At 51.4% G+C, this 22,199-nt stretch overlaps 1 protein-coding gene across 33 annotated transcripts in view; it reads left to right on the top strand.

Annotated features, from left to right (window-relative positions):
- The window catches only part of NCOR1 (nuclear receptor corepressor 1), a 1,832,391-nt gene that overhangs the window by 1,332,652 nt on the left and 477,540 nt on the right, over positions 1-22,199 (top strand). For all 33 annotated transcript variants that reach the window (XM_085649294.1, XM_085649293.1, XM_085649281.1 and 30 more), the window contains 2 exons: positions 8,192-8,419; positions 8,666-8,875. In XM_085649294.1, coding sequence (XP_085505420.1) covers positions 8,192-8,419; positions 8,666-8,875 — 438 coding nt within the window. The remainder of the gene's footprint in view (positions 1-8,191; positions 8,420-8,665; positions 8,876-22,199) is intronic.

The raw sequence follows: 22,199 nt of genomic DNA, 5'->3' as shown, positions 1-22,199 counted from the left end.
ACTCTTATGAATTTTCAAACGTTCACTCTAACATCACTTGTGGGACACCCCCGCGCCGCACGGCCACCAACTGCTGTGTGTGCCCCCTTGCCTGCCCTCTGCCTCGCTGCCGGCTGACGCCGCTGGCGTCTGTTTTCGCCTGCTTTGTCGAAAATTTGTGCTTGCTTAACCGCTCTTCTCCCCGTGTTAACTATTTTTTTTCATAGCGTCTGTTCTCGCTTGTTTTGTCAAAAATTTGTGCTTGCTTAAACTACTTTTCTCCCCGTGTCAACTGTTTTTCTTTTCTCCTGACATTTGTGCCTGCATTTTGTTCGTGTCTTTTTCAGCCCTTCGCGCCCTCCTGCCTGCCTGCCCGCCCACCGCGCCGTCCTCCCTCCCCGCTCCCCGCTTCCCGCCACCACCGCTGACCACGCCCCTTTTTTCTTTCTGTTCCCTCCCCGCTCCCGCCTCCCAGCTGCCCCGCCCACCCGCGCACTTGGCCTTATATGGCGACCGTGCGACGCAGGTGAGTGTGACCCACTTGTGGGACACCCCCGCGCCGCACGGCCACCAACTGCTGTGTGTGCCCCCTTGCCTGCCCTCTGCCTCGCTGCCGGCTGACGCCGCTGGCGTCTGTTTTCGCCTGCTTTGTCGAAAATTTGTGCTTGCTTAACCGCTCTTCTCCCCGTGTTAACTATTTTTTTTCATAGCGTCTGTTCTCGCTTGTTTTGTCAAAAATTTGTGCTTGCTTAAACTACTTTTCTCCCCGTGTCAACTGTTTTTCTTTTCTCCTGACATTTGTGCCTGCATTTTGTTCGTGTCTTTTTCAGCCCTTCGCGCCCTCCTGCCTGCCTGCCCGCCCACCGCGCCGTCCTCCCTCCCCGCTCCCCGCTTCCCGCCACCACCGCTGACCACGCCCCTTTTTTCTTTCTGTTCCCTCCCCGCTCCCAGCTGCCCCGCCCACCCGCGCACTTGGCCTTATATGGCGACCGTGCGACGCAGGTGAGTGTGACCCACTTGTGGGACACCCCCGCGCCGCACGGCCACCAACTGCTGTGTGTGCCCCCTTGCCTGCCCTCTGCCTCGCTGCCGGCTGACGCCGCTGGCGTCTGTTTTCGCCTGCTTTGTCGAAAATTTGTGCTTGCTTAACCGCTCTTCTCCCCGTGTTAACTATTTTTTTTCATAGCGTCTGTTCTCGCTTGTTTTGTCAAAAATTTGTGCTTGCTTAAACTACTTTTCTCCCCGTGTCAACTGTTTTTCTTTTCTCCTGACATTTGTGCCTGCATTTTGTTCGTGTCTTTTTCAGCCCTTCGCGCCCTCCTGCCTGCCCGCCCACCGCGCCGTCCTCCCTCCCCGCTCCCCGCTTCCCGCCACCACCGCTGACCACGCCCCTTTTTTCTTTCTGTTCCCTCCCCGCTCCCGCCTCCCAGCTGCCCCGCCCACCCGCGCACTTGGCCTTATATGGCGACCGTGCGACGCAGGTGAGTGTGACCCACTTGTGGGACACCCCCGCGCCGCACGGCCACCAACTGCTGTGTGTGCCCCCTTGCCTGCCCTCTGCCTCGCTGCCGGCTGACGCCGCTGGCGTCTGTTTTCGCCTGCTTTGTCGAAAATTTGTGCTTGCTTAACCGCTCTTCTCCCCGTGTTAACTATTTTTTTTCATAGCGTCTGTTCTCGCTTGTTTTGTCAAAAATTTGTGCTTGCTTAAACTACTTTTCTCCCCGTGTCAACTGTTTTTCTTTTCTCCTGACATTTGTGCCTGCATTTTGTTCGTGTCTTTTTCAGCCCTTCGCGCCCTCCTGCCTGCCTGCCCGCCCACCGCGCCGTCCTCCCTCCCCGCTCCCCGCTTCCCGCCACCACCGCTGACCACGCCCCTTTTTTCTTTCTGTTCCCTCCCCGCTCCCGCCTCCCAGCTGCCCCGCCCACCCGCGCACTTCGCCTTATATGGCGACCGTGCGAACGCGCAGCGGTCACGCGCAGCGGGCGCGCCGATTGTGCGCCGAAGGCGCGCCAAAGGCAAGCCCGTCTACGCCCGTCCGCGCCTGGACCGCGCCCAGTGCCAGGACCCCTGGACCTCGAAGACCCCGACCTACACGCCTGACGTACTCAGCCGCCACCCTCAGCGCTCTCAACACCGGCCGACACCCAGAATGCCATCAAGCCACTCCTGGACGTACCAACGGACCTTTCAGCTGCCACGCCTGCAAGTTCTCATGCATCCGATCCTGCCCCGCACCCACCAAGCCGAACACCAGCAGTACCCACCTCAAGTGCATCCTGCTCAACACCCGCTCCGTCCACAGACACGCCATCGAACTCTGGAACCTCCTCGACGCCACAGCCCCTGACGTTGCCTTCCTCACGGAGACCTGGATGAACGCCTCTTCAGCTCCCGACATCGCCATCGCCATCCCAGAGGGCTACAAGATCGTCCGGAGGGACCGAAACGCCAACCAGATGGGAGGAGGCATCGCCATCATCCACAAGAACACCATCCGTCTCACGACCAGCACCGACAACACCCTGACCAGCGCCGAACACCTGCACTTCCAGATCCACACCAACCCGACCACCACCCTCAGAGGCACCCTGATCTACCGACCCCCTGGACCACGCACCCAATTCAGCGAGGACATCGCCGACTTCGTCAGCCCGCTTGCCCTCCCCTCCGCTGACTACATCCTCCTGGGAGACCTCAACTTCCACCTGGAGAACAACAACGACCGCAACACCAGCACCCTGCTCGACAACCTCGCCAACCTGGGACTCAAGCAACTGGTGTCCACCCCCACCCACCTTGCCGGACACACTCTCGACGCCGTCTTCTCATCCAGCACAGACATCGACTTCAGCCACGCCACAGAGCTTCACTGGACGGACCACAGCTGCGTCCACTTCACCTTCAAGAGAACGCCGACCCACCATCACCAACAACAGGCCGCCCGCAGAAGCTGGAACAAGATCACAGCAGACCAGCTCGCCACCTCCCTGAGCCAGCACCCTCCTGCCAGCTCAGCGAACCCCAGCCAGGCCGCCGACAACCTCACGAAGTGGATCAGCAACTGCGCGGACGAACTCGCCCCACTGAGGACCGCGCCCAGCAGACCCGGCAGCAAGAAGGCCCCATGGTTCACCGACGAACTCAAGAGCTCCAAGAAGAACTGCCGAGCCCTCGAGAAAGTCTGGAAAAGGGAACCGACACCGGACAACAGGACCTCCTTCAAGCTTGCTACCCGGAAGCACCACCAGCTGATCCGCGCCGCCAAGAAAACAGCATTCAAGGACCGGTTGGACAACAACGCACACAACTGCAAGGAACTCTTCAACATCGTGAAAGAGCTTTCCAACCCCAGCGCAGGAAACAACGACATCACCCCATCGCAAGACCTCTGCAACTCCCTCGCCTCATACTTCCACAACAAGATCACAGACATACACAGCAGCTTCGACAACCAACCAACGCACAGCATGACCGAACAACCACCCCCCACCACCACCCTCCACGCCTGGACCCCGATCAGTACCGAAGACACCATCCGCACGATGAACTCCATCCACTCCGGATCACCGACTGACCCCTGCCCTCACCACGTCTTCAACAAGGCCGACGCTGTCATCGCACCCCACCTGCGAGACATCATCAACACATCCTTCAACACCGCCACCTTCCCGGAGAGCTGGAAGCACGCCGAGCTCAGCGCCCTACTCAAGAAACCAACAGCGGACCCCACCGACCTCAAGAATTACCGCCCCATCTCGCTTCTCCCGTTTCCAGCCAAAGTCATCGAGAAGACCGTCAACAAGCAGATGGCCGCCTTCCTCGAGACAAACGGATCCCTCGACCCCTCTCAGTCCGGCTTCCGAGCCAATCACAGCACCGAGACCGCCCTCATCGCCGCCACCGATGACATCCGAGCCCTGATGGACAATGGAGAAACAGCGGCCCTCATCCTCCTAGACCTCTCCGCGGCTTTCGACACGGTCTGCCACCGCACCCTAGTACGGCGCCTCAGCAACGTCGGAATCCAGGACAAGGCGCTAGAATGGATCATCTCCTTCCTCGGCGGTAGAACACAGAGAGTCCGCCTACCACCATACAAGTCAGAGGCCTCCGAAGTCATCTGCGGCGTCCCCCAAGGATCTTCTCTGAGCCCCACCCTCTTCAACGTCTACATGAGCCCCCTCGCGGCCATCGTACGCAAACACAACCTCAGCATAATCTCCTACGCCGACGACACCCAGCTGATCCTCTCCCTGACCAACGACCCCGCCGCCGCCAAAGCCAACCTACAAGAAGGGATGAAAGAGGTAGCCGAGTGGATGACGACCAGCCGCCTGAAGCTGAACTCAGACAAGACGGAGGTCCTCATCCTGGGCTCCTCACCCTCCGCCTGGGACGACTCCTGGTGGCCTCCCGCCCTGGGCACCGCACCCAAACCGACAGACCATGCACGCAACCTGGGCTTCATCCTGGACTCCTCCCTCTCCATGACCAGGCAAGTCAACGCCGTCTCCTCGTCATGCTTCAACATCCTACGCATGCTACGGAAGATCTTCTGGTGGATCCCCACAGAGACCAGGAAGACCGTCACCCAGGCCCTCGTCACCAGCCGACTGGACTACGGCAACGCCCTCTACGCCGGCACCACCGCCAAGCTCCAGAAGAGACTCCAGCGGATCCAAAACGCCTCAGCCAGACTCATCCTCGACATCCCACGAACCAGCCACATCTCCGGACATCTGAGAGACCTCCACTGGCTCCCCGTCAGCAAGAGAGTCACCTTCCGCCTCCTCACCCACGCACACAAAGCCCTACACGACCAAGGCCCGAGCTACCTCAACTGCCGAGTCAACTTCTACGCTCCCAAACGCCACCTCCGATCTGCCAGCCACGCCCTCGCCGCCGTCCCCCGCATCCGAAGAGCGACTACAGGAGGAAGGTCCTTCTCCTACCTGGCCGCCAAGACCTGGAACTCCCTCCCGACCGACCTGCGCCTGACCCAAGACCACCTCTCCTTCAGGAAGAAGCTGAAGACCTGGCTGTTCGAGCAGTAGCGGCACCCCCCCCCCCAGCGCCTTGAGACCCTACGGGTATGTAGCGCGCTCTAGAAATGTCTTTGATTGATTGATTGATTGAGTAACTGCATTAACACCTGGTTAATTTATGTCTTGCTTATCTGTTTCGAACACTCCAGGCTGTTGGTCAGAAAGCATTTCCTCAGAATTAAGATTTATTGAGGATAAGCAATACTTAATTACATTTTAAATGGCATTTTAATGCTCATTTCTGCTGCCGTGGATTGCCCATTTTAGCGCTCTCAAATTTTAGCATGATCATAGTCCTCCGCAAATAATTTTGTTGTGATTTTAGTTACTGAAGAATTAACTAATAATAATTTCTGAGATCATGGATTATAACTGGAGAGATAGCAATCACTATACTCCCACAGACATAGTAATTAAGTGCTTTGCTAGGTAAATACAGTATCAGTGTCAAAACTTGGGCTTGCCTTTTTTTAGCTGTGGCCAAAGAGTGTCTGTTTTAATTAGAGATCTGAAATTAAAGTATTTAAAATGCTTAGTCAGAAAAACAATTGGTTCATTTCCATTACCAATTTAGCAAAAAGAATATTGATGTAGTGTGTAAAAATTAAACCTTAAACAAGAAAATGTGTTCAACGGGATCTGGAGATGAGAATTTCTGAATTAGATGTCAAATCCCTCCCATAGGAACAATGGAGGTGTAAAAGTCCATGTTAGTCTTTGCACGCTACCAATAATGACCACTGGAGATCTCTCTTGCACCAAACGTGGAAAGCAGTTTACAAAAAACTGTTCTGCCTCACAAAACCAGGAGGGCAAGGACAGTCTCAATTTCCTTGCATACTTTTACACTCAGATACTTCCTACCTTCCTAGTGCTCGGTGGATAGCACTATAGCCATAGAGTCAAGGGAATAAAGGCTTCCTTGCCCATCTTCCTTAGTGCCACAACCAAAGTCCAGTCCCTGTATCTGATTCCTCCATCAAAGCTGCAGCCTTCCAAGGGAGAGACAGCTTTCTCTCCCTCTTGCTTTCTTATGGCTACAGCGAGATACTTGTCTGACTGGGTTTATTTTTTCCAAAGTGCCTACTTTGGCTCAGATTCACTGGTGGACCGCTTCAAGCTAGCTTCTCTTTGAGGCACATTTCCAGAGTTTGAATGCAATGGAAAATTGATCCATCCTCTGTCTTTTCTCAGGCAACAAACATGTAGACTCTCTCTTCTTCTCTTATTCACTGAAGGTACTATGATGGTCTGATTTCCACAACTCCAAACAATTGTGGTACTTTAGGAGTGGTGGCTGGAGGGCCCTGATGCTCCAAACTGTTTTAATATAACCAAGGACTCTTCCAGAGTTCCTGATGGTGCCTGATAGGAACATTTAATGTCAATTGCTTTCCATCCCCTAACATTACTCAGATAAGCCGATGTGATATTTCTAATATTCACCTGCCCTGTCCTCCTGCAAGGGGTTATCCAACAAGTCCGCCACATGAAGGTCCCTTTATTTTTTAATTGAGCCATGATTGGTGGTGTTTACAATAATCCCGGACCAGGTAGAGATGTGAAAAGCCTGACGAGTCACTAGAGTGAATGACGCCCGGCAGAACTTGTTGCAAGACTGGCCAGGCTCCAGTCGAAGATGTGCAGGTTTTCATTGTCATCTTTGTGGTACTTGTTCACCAATAAATCTGATTTTTGATACATTTTTCAGTACTCTGAAAGAGATTTCTGTTGCCCTGTCCTAAGTCAACTTAATCTTAAAGCTGTCTTGGATAAAAATGGAGAGGTTCTTTTAACAATGCACTTTGTAATTTTTGCACTGCATAGTCATGCCAGTTCCAGATTCACATGGTTCCCCTTTGTACAGTCTGCACCCAGGTCTCAACGTTCCCATGGTGTGGACTTCAAAAGTGCAGGGCCTCAATGGCTTTTGCGCCATATTAGTGTAGTCTTTCTAAAAAGTGAGACATGCCACATGAAATAAACCAATTGTCAATATGCTTAGTGGGTCAGAGTATATGCACTGAGAGGTGTTTAACAGCCTCCTGGTGTCCAGAGTCAAAAAACGCAAGCAGAATACAGTTGTACAAAAATGGAGAGGGTTCATCCAACTTTAATTAGTCAGTATGTTGACAAGTATGTGTAAACTTAATAAATGCAGTACATATGTTGTTTCAGGAATCTGTTTAGAATCTGAGGGAATTGATGTTTTCGAAGGAACCAGGTCAGCTGTATGTTTTCAACTGGTGTAAAAATCAGAATCTATCTTTAAAAAAGTACTAAAAACCTGGCTCTTCCGCCTCCACTAGTGTCTCTCGCTTGGCTTGGTCACTCCCTATTGGCTGAATGCACTGCTAGCGCCGGGACACTTCCGTTGGAGGTAGCCGTGCGCTCTATAAGCTGCAATACTAATAATCATCTCACAGGCTACACCTGTATTCAATTTTGCAAGATTTGCTGATCTGTTTATTGCTCTTTTCCTTTGTTTGCAACCTCTAGATTGCTGATTCCAGGCCTAGTGGTAGCATCCTTAGTCTGGCAGCTTTTGTGCCCTTGTAAAATTCCCCATGTTCTCTGTTCTGGTCTCAGCAAGCAGCAGACATCTTAATACTATTTCCACAACAAGCAACCAATGCCCATGCTTGCCAGGAGTCTCTGCCAAAGAGGCAAAAAATAGTAAAGGTTTTGAAAAAACAGTATCCTATTGAACTAGAAGTGCTGTCTTCTGAGTGGGATACATATAATTTGGAGCATTGATGACTATGAGTGCATAGAGATTGCAGGTTGTCTACCTGAAGATGAATAGATCATTTTAATTTCCATTAATGAGAGTACATTTTAATTTCCGTTAATGAGAGGAAGTCACTTTTCTCACCACATTGCCAAGTAAATGTTCATGTTTACTGGCACTGCTAAGGTGAAATTAGATAGTGTTGTGAGTTAGTTTTTGTCCAAGTGAAAAAAAAAGAAAAAAAACATAAACTGCCGTTTGAGCATGAAGATGGGGATGGGGAATGCTCGGTCAACAATAGGGTGGCAGAGTATTTTATACTTTCAGCAGCATTCAAATTGCAGCAATCCACCTACTGGTTAGATATGAATGAAAATACAAAATCTAGTCCATACTTGACTTTTACAGTGACTTAGCTTATCATCCGTCATTTAGGCATTATGAGTTCTGCAAAGTCCTCCAGCCATGACCGAAAAAATGCTGTGACTCCAACTCAGCGTGAAAGTTTACCTGCCAAGTCTCCTATACCGGGAGTAGACCATGGAGGATCCCACAGTCCATTTGATGCCCACCACAGAGGAGGACCCCCACCAGAGATCTTCAGAGGACAGTTCCCCCATCATTTGGACCCAACCATGCAGTTTCATAGGGCTCTGGACCCAGGTAAAATCATATTGTATGTACATTGTTTTCATGCAGAAGTGACCTTCACCAAGAATGCTGATGTGCACTCTTGTGTCTGCTAATTCTGTCACATAATCACAGTTTCAGTTAGTGGATGTAATTGTTTTGTGCATGTATGTTTAAATATTAGAATGAGTTTATCAGCTCAAGGTTCCTCACTGCAGTTGATAATGCATGAATTGTGACTGTATTGAATAATCTTTCTATTTTCTCCCCTCTTTACAGCCACAGCAGCATTCCTTTTCCAGAGACAGATGTCTCCAACCCACGCATACACCAGCCAATACCAACTGTGTGCCATGGAGAACACGCGGCAGACCATCCTCAATGACTACATTACGTCACAACAGATGCAGGTCAATTTGCGGCCTGATTTAGCTAGAGGACTTTCTCCACGAGAGCAGACGTTGGCTTTGCCCTATCCAGGGGCTCGAGGTACATTACATTGTATGGTACTAGTATACTTTTGACGTATATTTTGCCAGGGTATTAGTTTAATATTTATTATTTGGGAACCTCCTTAGAACTCCATGTTTAGAGCGCAATATGCCAATTAGTTGGCCATCAAACTGTCCAAGATGGCGCTTTTGGCCATAAATACCCACACAGGCATCCAACATCACATTTGAACAAAACATCGCACACGCACATAAATGTACATGCACAAATATGTATAACATCCAAGTTCGGACACCACAGATGAGATGCGTGTTAATATACTATTTTACTTATTTAGTGTTTTATCTTAACTAAATGACTGCATTGAGTTCTATGTGTCAGACATAAAGCATGTATTTATTGTTATCGTTTGCTATTTTCCTGCCAGTCAGCCCAACACCTAGCAGAGCATGTTTAATATAAAATCTCCCATGCATATAACTTAGCTTAGACGTGCCTTATAGCTGGCTACCATGTCACTACGATACCAGCGCCCAATATGAAGAAATTAGACGGTTGCATAGCAGTTCATACTAGAGTCCTAATTACATGCCCGACAAAGGTTTGATACACAGCTGTCATCAGGCTTGCAACAGCACCTACCACCCAACAATGCATGTTATCAGTACAGTCTACATATGCTTATAATTGGCTTGTCATTAATTGAAAATGTCTGCAAGACCTGGTGATGCCTTAATTCACTCAATATGGCACCAAAATTGAATAGTTGAGAAAGCGTTTCACCTCAAACACGGATACCATTATGTATCCTGGGACCAGTCTGAAAATGTTAGCTAAAAGAAAGCATATCCTTACACACACAACATTGTGTCAACGCTTCATGAATATTTAGTGCATGAATCCATCCACCCAAAACTCTTGAAAGTTTGCAATCTTGAAGAGACACATTTTACTTTCGTTTTTAGGTGGAGCGCTGCGAGGCTTGCTGCATCTCCTCAATCGACATTGATCCTGCCCCTCGCTTCCCATTAGTTCCTATATGTGCTTGTCTAAATTCCATTCCTTTCTGTGCCTAATTTTCACATTTGTCTCTCTTTCGGTGGGCAGTTCCTGTCCTTGATGACTGGCCCTGTTGCATGTATAATAGTTCTTCTGTGGATTTCGTTAAATTTTTGCACTTCTTTTTCTGTTTCCTTGTAAGGGCTCTCCTCACGCACATCTCATTCTGTCGCTGCTTCATCTCCTCCCCCCACCCTTTTATCTCACTTCTCCACCCACCAGTCTGTACCCGCCTTTGAGGACAAGAGGTGGACGGTAGGCACAGTACCCCTGCGTGGCGTCGTGCGGCTGCGCGTCCGTCGCTGGCGTCGTATGCGCCGAGATTACGTCGCGGAGACTACTTAGGCACCACCCATGTGCGCTGATGTCAGTTCTGTACACGACTTTCCGTGCCAGAGCCGTGCAAGAAACTGACCACTGGTGCCATGAAACTAGGGCCCTGAAAGGGATGACCTCAACCTTAGAAATCAATTCGCAGAACGGGGAGGATGGGTGGGTCGGTAAGGAATCTATCACTAACTAATGTCTCTTACAGATATATCGTTACACAAGTAGTAACTTGTGCATCTGAAACTGACACGTTAGTGATAGATTCCTTACCTTAGAATAGATACTCCAGCAATACCAACCCCTGTGGTGGGTCTGCGAATAGATTACGCCAGAAAGTCACGGAGAACAGAACGGCCAAAGAAGCCATCTCTCCGGACTTGACTGTCAAGGCAGTAATGCTTGGTAAATATGTGCAGCGAGGCCCACATAGCTGCCTGACAAATATCCTGCAAGGGAAGACCACGTCCCAAGGCACTAGTGGCTGCCGTCACCCTGGTGAAATGAACACGCAGCCCTACAGGAGATACCTTCTTAGTCAGCGAGTAACACGCTTTGATGCACATTACCACCCACCGAGACATGGTTAGTTTGTCCATGGCACGACCTTTTTTGGCGCCCCTGTAGCCAACAAAGAGCTGGTCATCCACCCGGAACTGTTGTGTGCACTTCAGATAGAACGAGAACGTACGTTTTGGGTCCAGACGGTGGAGCCTCTCTTCCTCTTTTGAAGGAGGTGGAAAAAAGGTGGGCAAAGTGATGATCTGATAGAGACTACTAGCCGCAGATTCCTTAACGTAGAATTATCCCCAGGCGTGAGACTGGACCCAGAAAACTTTCTTGCCCAGCATCTCTGCGCGCCGGGGGGTGGCACCTCGTGACTCCACCCCGACGTCCTCTGCGGGCGTGACGTCAGCAAGGTCACATAAGCCCCACCCCGCTGACATCAGTTTTCTTCTTTTCCACATGCAACGCGGATCCGGATTGTGTTCCTGGCTTGTTTCAGGCCTTCTTTTTCCGCTTTGAGCGTTTTCTTGAGAACAGTGTACGTATGCCTTCGGGCTTCAAGACGTGCTCGTCTTGCTCGCGCCATATGTCGGCGACGGATCCTCACCCCCATCTGAATGTGGTGTTTGGGGGAGCACCACGACTCCATGGATTGTGAGGCGTGCAGCAAATGAAGCCGAAGTCCCGGCGGGAGCGCCGGATGAAACTCCTTTCGGCACGCATGTCTAGGTCGTCGTCGCCACGTCCGTCTCCCGTGGACGGCTTTAAGACACGCCGCTTCCGTCTCCGACATCGTCCTTCTACCAGGCCGCAAAGGCGTCGCTCACCTGTTGGTAATTGTCGCAGTTTGTTCCTGAGGCCCAGTCCTCGGCCTGTTGGGGGCATGGGTTCTCCGCGCGTGGTGCGGCCCTACGCGTCGCCACCCTATCCACCGTTCCCCGGCGCGGGGGCAACTAGAACCCAGATGGAGGCCTATGTGGCGGCCTTGCAGGCCTCTTTCGCTCTTCCTTCTTCTCCTTCTCTTCCTGGGACGTCTGCGGATCCCTTGCCGTGTGCGGAGACTCCTGCTCCGGCGCCGACAGGTTCGGATCCAGGTTCGGAGGATGTGGTGCCGTTGGGGTGCGGCCCTTCGGGGTTCCCACCTTCAGACCACGGCACATCTGCCTCGCCGCAAACCCCCGCGGGGGTCCCTGTGGTGTCGCGGGAGGTTACCGGGTATCGGGCGTGTCCTCAAGTCCCCCTCGGTCCTCTGGGCAGGCGGTGGCCTTGTCCGAGGCCACGCTGCTCAGGCACCGGCGGCTGCTGGCCCTGGCGGCGCCCTAGGGGCCGGCTAGGGCTTGGGGCGTGTCCCGAGTCCCCCTCGGTCCTCTGGGCAGGCGGCGGCCTTGTCCGAGGCCGAGGTGTCTGTCTTTCCCTCCACCCTTCTACCAGGGGCCCTCTTTCACGGACTGCCTTTCCCTCCTTGCCATCGGTGTTGTCTCCCCGTTACTGAAGGCCCGGTGGTTAGATTCCTGGGGGCGCAACATCTTTGCCTTCTCCAATGCTGCTTTGCGGGCCCTTAACACTGTGTGTTGGCCAGGGCAACTTCTTGCTTGTGGGATTCGGCGGAGTTCCTTATGTCTTCTGCTTCTCAGGAGGGTGCCTGCATTGATCTGCGGCACCATGTGTTGGATAGCCGGGAGCTGGCAGCGTTTATTCTTCGCTCGGCTCTGGACGTTTTGGAGGTACTTAGTCTTCCCATCGCTACTTCGGTGGCCTTTCGTCGCCATGCTTGTCTACGGGATAGTGTTTTCCCTGAGAACGTTGGGGAACGGCTGGTTGACCTTCCCTTTGATGGCACTCTGTTGTTCCACGCCCCTGCGGATTCTGCCATTCAGAGGTTTCTTGCGGGGCTTCCTCCTCCTCCCCCTCCTCCTCCCCCTCAGTGACCCGACTGTCGGTCTGTGTTTGGGGAGGTGTTCTCTGTTGTTTTTCCTGGGACCTTGTAATGGGTAGCCAGGGTTGTGTGTTCTGTATGGTTCCTGTGCCCTTGGGGTCCTTTTGTTGGGCACTTGGTGCTGTTGGCTGCTGGTAACTTGTAGTTTTGGCTGTTGGTAAGCCTGGTAGGCCTTGAGATTAGGCCTTCTGTGTCTTCTTTATTGGCTGCTTGGCAAGCCGTCTGCGGGTTTTTTCTGCAGGTCTTTCTGTTTTGTCGTCTGCTGCGAACGTTTTTCCTAAGAGGTGTTCCCATGGTTCTTGGGACGTTACCTACCCTATGTGGGGTACTTGTAGCAATTACATAGCTCTGTCCTTTGCTGGGAGGGTTGGTCACCCTTTCCGGGTTCCTTGCTCTCCGTGGTGTCACGGTATGTCGCAGGTGTGATCTTCTTGCCCTTTGTATTGGAGCAGCTTGCGCTAGATCCGTCCTTTCCCTTGTCGCTACGTCACTTGGCCGGCCTGGCCTACTGTCTGCGGCATCGGGTTGTAGCGGTTCTTCATTTTTGTCTTGTGTTTTGGCTTGGTCCTCGGTCTAATGCTCCAGAGAGTACGCTTTCCTTGGCCTCTGTGTTCTGGTGGCAAGCTTAAGCCGTCCTCAGTCTCTTTTTCTTTTATGCCGGTTCCTCCACTTCTTCGTGGGTCAGTGTGTGTCCTGGCCTCTACCTTCGGCTGGCGTCTGCCTTGTCCGGGGTGCGCTGTTCCGTGGTGTTGCCTGTTACTGGTGGCGCACGCCCTGCTTGTTCTTCTCCGTTGCGATCTTGATGTGTTTCCTTGCGCCCCTGCCTCTGGGGCTTCGCGCAACAGTGCTTTTCTTCTTCCGCTGCTTGCGGCTGAGGTGTATTCAGCTCTTTTCTATCGGTATGTCTGTGTTTCTTCTGGTGGGCTCTGCCTTTGGTTCTACCACTTCTCACTGGGTATGAGGTGGCCCTTGCGTTCCTTGAGGCTTTTGGGGTGCTGTCTGCCCCTTCAGGGTGTTGGGCGCTCTTTTTCTCTTGGTTGGGCTTGGATATCCTGGCCCTTTCCTTCTTGTTCTTGTGCCATGTCCCCTGCTGGGGCCCTAGTCTCTCCTGGTGGGGAGGCTCTCTCACAGTCCCTCCTCCCGTCTAGGTATGGCTAGGGTATCTATTCTACGTTAAGGAATCTGCGGCTAGTAGTCTCGATCAGATGTACAAGTTACTTACCTTCGGTAACAATGTATCTGGTAGAGACGATTCTAGCTTCAGATTCCTTCCCAACCCACCCTTCCTCCCCGTTCTGCGAGGACCCTCCGCTTGGTTTTCTGCACTAGCCTCCCTCTGGGTGGCTTGTCTTCTGTGGGGGTCCTTTTGTTTTCTGCCTGTTGGACTTCCCTCCAGCTGGGTTCTCTCCAGTGTAGGGGCCTGCTTTTGCTCTTTTACCTTTGTTGTTACAATTTCTGATCCCCTTGCAGTCTTCTACGCTGGGGGTTCTTTTGCCTGTCCTTAGTCTCCTGCTCCTTTCAGAGGCTCTGGCCCTCCTTGCCTGTGTAGTCTGGAGGTGGATTGCTGTTGCTCCTCTGTTCTGGGCTTGTGGCCCTTTGCTGTGTGGTCTATGGTTGCAGTCTCTCTCTCTTTCTCTTACAGCGCTTTCCACTGCTTGTGCCTCCAGCCCGGCTCTCGCTTTGGCTGGCACGGTGGTTCAGCGGAGGGGTGCTTTCCGCTCTCCCTACTGTGACTTTACTGATGTGGTCTTCTGGTACTTTTGTGCTGCCTGGTGCTACCACCTGGCTTAGACAGTTGTTCCTCAGAGGTGGTCTGCTCTCTTCCTGCTTTGGCTTTCCTGTTGTAGCCTCCTGGTGCCTCGGTGCCGCCTGGTGCTGTTCTTCACCTTTTGTCTCTCTCTTTCTCTCTCTTTGTTTCTCTGGTTTTTTCGCACACTGTTCCCATGCGCTCCTCAGTTTTGTTGTGATGGCTCCGCGTTGTGGCGTGGAAAAGTTCTCCAAAGTAAACTGACGTCAGCGCACTGGGGTGGTGTAGGAGAGTAGGGTCTGCTTTCTATGTTCACCCCCACTTTTTGCTTTAGCTTCACTGGTTTTCTACTTAGATGTGGCTGTGGGCCTGCTAATCAGACCCACAGCCCAGCTGTTCTCTCTCTAAATTCCTACTATGTACTTTAGGTACATAACCCAATTGGTAAGGATCACCTTATTGGCCCCTGTACAGTGTACCTTAGGTACCCAGGGCATTGGTGTATCCTAGGCCTACCAGGGGCTGCAGCGTGTATTATGCCACCCCTGGCTGGCCTTCCATTATGACACAACTGGCTGATCACTCAGCTGGGGCAAGGTCGTGTAATCACCCCTTGCTTAGGCATAGTATTCCTATGCCTACCTTGTATATAGACACATGGGTAACCTATCAGTCACTCCTATGGCAGGCCTTAACAATCCTGGAGGCAGAGTGCTTGGTAACATGTGAGATGGTGCTCTAGCATGAGCTGAGCCTGTCTGCAGCTTTCAGAACCATGCCCTTATAGCTGTTCTATGATATTGCCTACCATATACTCTTAAAGTGCCTTATAATCCTCGCGGTTATGGTGACTATGGTTTGGCTTTATCGAAACATGTTGTGTAAGTAGTGTGGCTCACTGGTTAGAGGCGGCAGACCCGGAAGCAGAGGACGGCCCGGGACCAGGGTTCAATTCCCGACGTGGCAGGGTCGTGGACCAGGGCCAGCGGACTCGATAATTCTCGCCTCGGTGCCCACTCTAACCAGGGATCACACTCGGCAACTCTGCGCATTAGCTTGCCTCATCTCCACAACGGCCCCCCACATTCGCCGGGGATGCCTGGTTTCACCTTGGAGATAGCCAGGAGGGACCATCTCACAGGGATAGCCAGGACGGGTTCCCCAGCGGTCTACAGCGCCACGACGCCTCGGCAGCAGTGCGCTTTACAAAAACACATACATTTACATTTACGGTGTCTAACACTGTGGAACACTACCCCCACACCGTTTCTGTTGGTGAGGATAGTATTCCCCCCTTCTAGAGAGAGAAGACATGTTAAATCCTACTACCCGGTAAAAGTTAACCAGAGCCCCAGCATCACAAAATAAATGCTGCTGCCACAGGCACAAGTCTAACCTCCTGCTGCTGGGAGTCCTTCCAGCGAGGGAGGCTTGGACAATGTTTCCTACCTTGGGAGGTACTAGCACCACCCTAGACAGGACTTAGTGTATTGGGGCAGGGAGGGATAAATGAAATGAGACACTGCCTGGGGCACACAAGGTGTCCCATGCATAGTCCGGTTCAAACCGGTGCTGGGGCACTCCAGCCCCAGTCCTGGCGCGAAACTGGACAAAGGGAAGGGGGTGTAACCACCCTCCTCCCTGGTCCCACCCATAGGAGGGACCTAGCAGGTAAACCAGCCCCCCAGATTAGTATAAGAGTGGGAGCTGGGTCCTTAGGACTTTAGATTATCCTGAACCTGCATCTTGAACAGAAACTCTGGACCTTCGACATTCGACTACGGAAGAAGACTGAAGAATCTCCCTTGTGGCCAAGGAGTGACCACCCTGGGCAACCAGGCACCATCCAGCGACCTCTGCTTGCTTTGCGACTGATCCTACGAGGGACGACTGCAGAGACTGACCAGCGCCGTGACTTCCAGACACCTCTGAACCAGATCCACATCTACAGCTAAGCTGAGACCCGTGGAAGGGACGTGGGACCGGCGACTTGGGAAAAGTGGCTAGTAACTGACTAGAGCGACTTCTGAGGCTTCCTCGAGGCTGTGCTTGGGGAATTGAGAAGCCCCAATCCCGAGCACCATCTGCAAAGAAGATCAGCTCCCCACACTTCACGTGTTCTGCGTGGGGCCCTTCTGCACCTGAGTTGCTCGACGTGTTGTCCGGTTGCTGGCCCGTTGGCTAGTGACCTCTGTGACGACGAACCTTCAATTTTGCCTTGCTAGTCCGGCTCCTCCAGACTGGCACCCGCTCCCCTGTGAAAGGGAAGCACCCCAGACCTTCCTGGTCTGCGACAGAAGCAAGTCCTCCATCCTGCGTGGGTTGCGCTTGCCAGGGCTTGTTGGGTCCTAACTCGACATCGACGCCGCCAACAGCAAGAGCCTTCGTGGGACAGCTCGCCTCCTGGTTCTGGTCGTCCTCGACGCTTCCTGGTACCCGTGGCTGCTGTGACCAGCTTCACCTCTTCACCTGCATCTTCACGACATCGCCTGGTTCCTTCCTGGTTCCATCCTGGCTCCTGGCTGGTGACCTAGACTCTGTCCCCTCTGCTTGCAGGTATCCTTCCTCTTGATTCCATCCTTGGAATCCACCGGACACTCTTCACTGACTGCCTGTCAGCATCTTTCTTCAGGCATCCATAGGAGTCGACGACGAAACCCGACGCAAGTTCACACCTATGCACCCGCAGCCCGTGGGCTAGGTAACTTGAGTACTCCGGTGCTCACAAGGGTATTGACTATCCTAGTGTCTAGTTTCCAAGTCTCTAACTCCTAGTTCCTTCCGAAGTGTCCTAAAACTCTTAATTTCTAAATACTACGATTTCTATCGACTTTAACGCATTACGCGTGAGTGTTTCCACTCTGCACCTGAATCCCGTGGGCCTCCCACTTCCTAGCAATTGGTAGTATAGTGTAGCCCCAGCGATTGCCTAGGCCTAACCTGTGTTCGTGACAATGGTTCTTATACCACTTACTTAGTATATGGTTTGCGTGGCCCCTAGGGCCTAACTGTATTACTTACCTGTGTGACTTATGTATGTTTAAATAAGACTGTCTTGTACTTACCTCGAATCTCATAAAGAGTGCTGAGGGTATTTTGACTAGAATAAATACATTCTATTTTTATAATATATCTGTTGTGGTGTCCTTTCATTTGGTATTCAAGGGGTTGCAAATGGTATAACAGCTGGCTTCACATGCCATTCAGAGTTTAGTTTAAGACTGCTCTTGTCCATGCTACCACTAGGATAGCTGGTCTATAAGGTTGACTTTACAACCAATCACCATAAGGGTTGTTTGGACTGATACAAGGTGGACACTAGAACTAGTGACATCATATATCAGGCCAACTTCTCACATTGGTGAGCAGCGGTTGGGATCTGAGCTTGCTGTTGTGATACCATTGCAATCTTGAGATATCAAATTGAAAGATCACAAAGATATTTGTAAGGTACATATAACATAGCTTACAAATACTTACGTTCTACTGAACTTAGTTGTTGTAGGTTGAAGGGCCTAGCACACCCTGACTACAACTACTAGAGAGGTTCTAGTAGGTACAACTAGTGTAGGTTGGTGCACACACCACACCCTCACTAGATCATGTCTCTGGGAGGAGATCAAGTTGATTCTCTCTCAGGAGGGGGATGTCCTAGAAAGATACCCTCTAGTTATGATACCCTAACTTTTCAGGAGATGAGACAATTGTGTACCTCCAGAAAGTAAAAACCGGGTTCAAACCCTACCCTCATTTATCTAGTGGAACTCTTAGAAGAGTATGATACTCAGAGAGCCTCCCAAGATGGTACCCTAGGTACCAATGAGGGTCTACCCTCAACAGAAGACTCCCCTCACAATACTGATCAAGAAGAGTCAGCAGGGACTTCAGAAGATGAGGTAGACAGCCAGGTCCAAGTTAGGAGACTTAGCCAGGCTAACTTAAGCCTACATGGGAGTCTGAATGGGGTCCCCCCAAGTGGACTTAACCAGAGAAGCAGGAGAGGAAGATCCCCTTCAAGGGAATATATCCACTCCCATGTCTCTAATAGCTCCAATGCCTCTTCTCACAGGGGAATGACTTCTCCACAGAGAAGAGAGCATCAGGCCAGAATGAGGGAAGCCAATCTGAGGATTGAAAGGGAAGAACTTGCCCTTGCCAAGGAGAAGCTTGTTCTGGCCAGAGAGCAAAAGTTAAGTGGGCTAGGACCCACTGGTGGCAGCAATATCCCTAAGGATAGAGACAGGGCCTATGATAATAGAAACCTGAGCAAGATTGTCCCTCCCTACAAGTGTGGGGATGACATCCACAAATGGATAACTGCTTTGGAGAGGGCTTGCAAAGTACAGCAGGTACCCCAAAGTCAGTGGGCAGCTATCTTGTGGCTCTCCTTCTCTGAGAAAGGTAGAGACAAGCTCCTCACAGTTAGTGATGAGGATGCTGACAATTACACTGTCCTGAAGAGTGCTCTGATTGATGGGTTTGGCCTAACCACTGAACAATACAGGTTGTTGTTCAGGGATACCCAGAAGACAAAGACTCAGGACTGGACTGACTTTGCAGATTGTGCCACGAAGGCTTTGAAAGGGTGGTTATTGGGTAGTAAGGTTAAGGACTATACAGGATTGTATAATTTGATCATGAGAGAACAAATACTTAACAACTGTCAAAACCAGCTGCTGCATCAACACTTGATTGACTCTGACCTAACTTCTCCCCAGGAATTGGGAAAGAAGGCAGATAGGTGGGTCAGGACTAGAGTTAAGCAGAAAAACCCAAACCAGGGCGGTGATCAGAAAAAGGCAGACCAGAAGGGTAATGAGCAGAAATCAAAAGACCAGAAGTCTTCACCAGGCCCCCAAAAGGCTCAGGGGGAGGGTGGTCCCAAAAAGGATAAAAAGAACGATGACCAAAAGAAACCTTGGTGTAACTATTGTAAGTCCAATTCTCATTGGTATAGTGAATGCACCAAAAAGGACAAACCTCCAACCACCATTGCCCCCAAGGCAACTGTACCCCCTAGTCCAGCTGTAAGTGGTGGTTCCCAGCAAAAGGGTGTAATATGTTTAACCCTGGGAACTGAAGTGGATTCTGGCCTAGTCAGAATGCCCACTCAGGCTGTTCTGATCTGTGATGGGGGTATAGCTTTGTCCTCTACTATAGGTCCCAGTAACCTGGGCAACAGGGACACAGGTGCTAGTGTCACAATGGTGACACCTGCCTTTGTGGACCCTGGACAGATCATGCTAGGTGAGAATTACCTAGTGATCAACACTAGCAATGCCACTACCTCCCATAGTGTGGCAATTGTTAACTTCTCCTGGGGAGGGGTAACTGGCCTCTAGAAAGTTGTGGTGAGTTCAGATCTTCCTGTAGTGTCTGTTGGGAAACGACCTTGAAACTTCAGTGTGGGCTGAAGTGGAGTATAGGACCCATGCAGAAATGCTGGGAATAGATGCACATGTCCTTGCTGTGACTAGGTCACAGGCAAAAAAGTGCAACACTGAACAAGTGCTGGATCCTAGGACAATGGACCAGACACAATCCAAGAGAAAGAGCAGTAGGGTTAAGGCTGTGCCTTCCCCCCTGCCTCAGGTAGAGAGTCAGCCCTCACAGGAGGAGGATTCTGAGAGCCCTGAAGGAACTGTCCTAGAAGAACTGGAACCTGACCAGGCTGAGTTTCTTGGGACAGGGGGACCTTCAAGGGCAGATCTGAGGCAGGCCCAATTAGACTGCCCTTCTCTTGAACCCCTCAGACAGCAGGCTGCTGCTGAGGCTGCAGGGAATGCTCAAGGTACCCATAGAGTGTATTGGGATGAAGGGCTGCTGTACTCAGAGGCTAGAGACCCCAAGCCTGGTGCATCCAGGAGGTTGGTCATACCACTGAGTTTCAGAGGCTTCCTTCTTACCTTGGCCCATGATATTCCACTTGCAGGACACTTAGGCCAGAATAAGACTTGGGACAGACTTGTCCCTCACTTTCACTGGCCTCACATGTCAGAAGATACCAAGGAGTTTTGTTGTTCCTGTGTCACCTGCCAAGCCAGTGGCAAATCAGGTGACACCACAAAGGCTCCCCCTCATACCACTACCTGTGGTGGGGGTTCCCTTTGAGAGAGTGGGGATAGACATTGTAGGACCAATGGACCCCCAAACAGCATCTGGGCACAGATTCATAATGGTGATAGTGGACCATGCCACCAGGTATCCAGAAGCTATACCCCTGAGGACCACACCAGCACCTGTTGTGGCAAGAGCCCTGCTTAGAGTATTCTCCAGAGTGGGTTTTCCAAAGGAGGTTGTCGCTGACAGAGGTGCCAACTTCATGTTAGGATATTTGACTGCAATGTGGAAGGAGTGTGGTGTAAACTACAAATTCACTACCCCCTATCACCCACAATGCAATGGGCTTGTTGAGAGAATCAACAAGACCCTAAAAGGGATGATAAAAGGTTTACCAGACAAGCTTAGGCGAAGATGGGACATCCTTTTACCCTGCCTTCTGTTTGCTTACCGAGAGGTCCCACAAAAGGGGGTTGGCTACAGCCCTTTTGAGCTTTTCTTTGGGCATCCTGTAAGGGGACCCCTGTGTCTAGTAAGGGAAGGATGGGAGAGACCTCTCAGACAACCCAAACTGAACATAGTGGATTATGTACTTGGCCTCCGCTCCAGGATGGCAGAGTATATGAAGAAGGCTTCTAATAACCTTGAGGCAAGCCAAGAACACCAAAAAGCTTGGCATGACCAAAAGGCTGTGCTGACTGTGTACCCGCCAGGGCAGAAAGTGTGGGTGTTGGAGCCAGTGGCCCCAGCAGCACTCCAAGACAAATGGTCTGGACCCCACACTATTGTTGAGAAAAAGGGAGAAGTCACCTACTTGGTGGACCTTGGGACTCCCAGAAGCCCCCACAGGGTGCTTCATGTCAACAGATTGAAGGCATATGTTGACAGGGCAGACATGGGCTTACTCATGGCTACAGATGTGGGGCAGGAGGAAGAGAGTGACCCTCTCCCAGACCTGTTGACTCAGAACCCTGATGATGGTTCAGTTGATGGTGTGGTCTTTTCTGACAGCCTCACTGACCATCAGCAACAGGACTGCAGGCAAGTTCTGCAGTCCTACAGACATATGTTCTCTCTGACCCCAAGTCAGACAAACTAGTGCACCCATGAGGTGGACACTGGTGACAGTCTGCCTGTGAAGAGTAAAATCTACAGGCAACCTGACCATGTCAGGGACTGCATAAAAATTGAGGTACAAAAGATGTTGGAGCTGGGAGTCATTGAACCTTCAGAGAGCCCTTGGGCTAGTCCTGTAGTTCTTGTGCCAAAACCTCACACCCAAGATGGTAAGAGAGAGATGAGGTTTTGCGTGGATTACAGAGGTCTCAATGCTGTCACTAGGACAGATGCCCACCCAATACCTAGGGCAGATGAGCTCATTGACAGATTGGCAGCTGCCAAGTTTTTGAGTACATTTGACCTGACAGCAGGCTACTGGCAAATCAGACTAGCTGAGAGTGCAAAGGCCAAAACTGCTTTCTCAACCCCAGGAGGACATTATCAATTTGTGGTAATGCCCTTTGGCTTGAAGAATGCACCTGCCACTTTCCAAAGGTTGGTGAATCAAGTCCTTACAGGCCTGGATGACTACTGTGCAGCTTATCTTGATGATATTGCTGTCTTTAGCTCCACCTGGGAGGATCACCTGGTTCACCTGAGGAATGTTTTAGAGGCCCTGCAAAAGGCAGGTCTCACTATCAAGGCCACTAAGTGCCAGATAGAGC

This window comes from Triturus cristatus, chromosome 3_2 (genome assembly GCF_964204655.1).
Source record: "Triturus cristatus chromosome 3_2, aTriCri1.1, whole genome shotgun sequence".
Classification (NCBI taxonomy): domain Eukaryota; kingdom Metazoa; phylum Chordata; class Amphibia; order Caudata; family Salamandridae; genus Triturus; species Triturus cristatus.
This window is presented reverse-complemented; position numbering and strand designations above follow the sequence as displayed.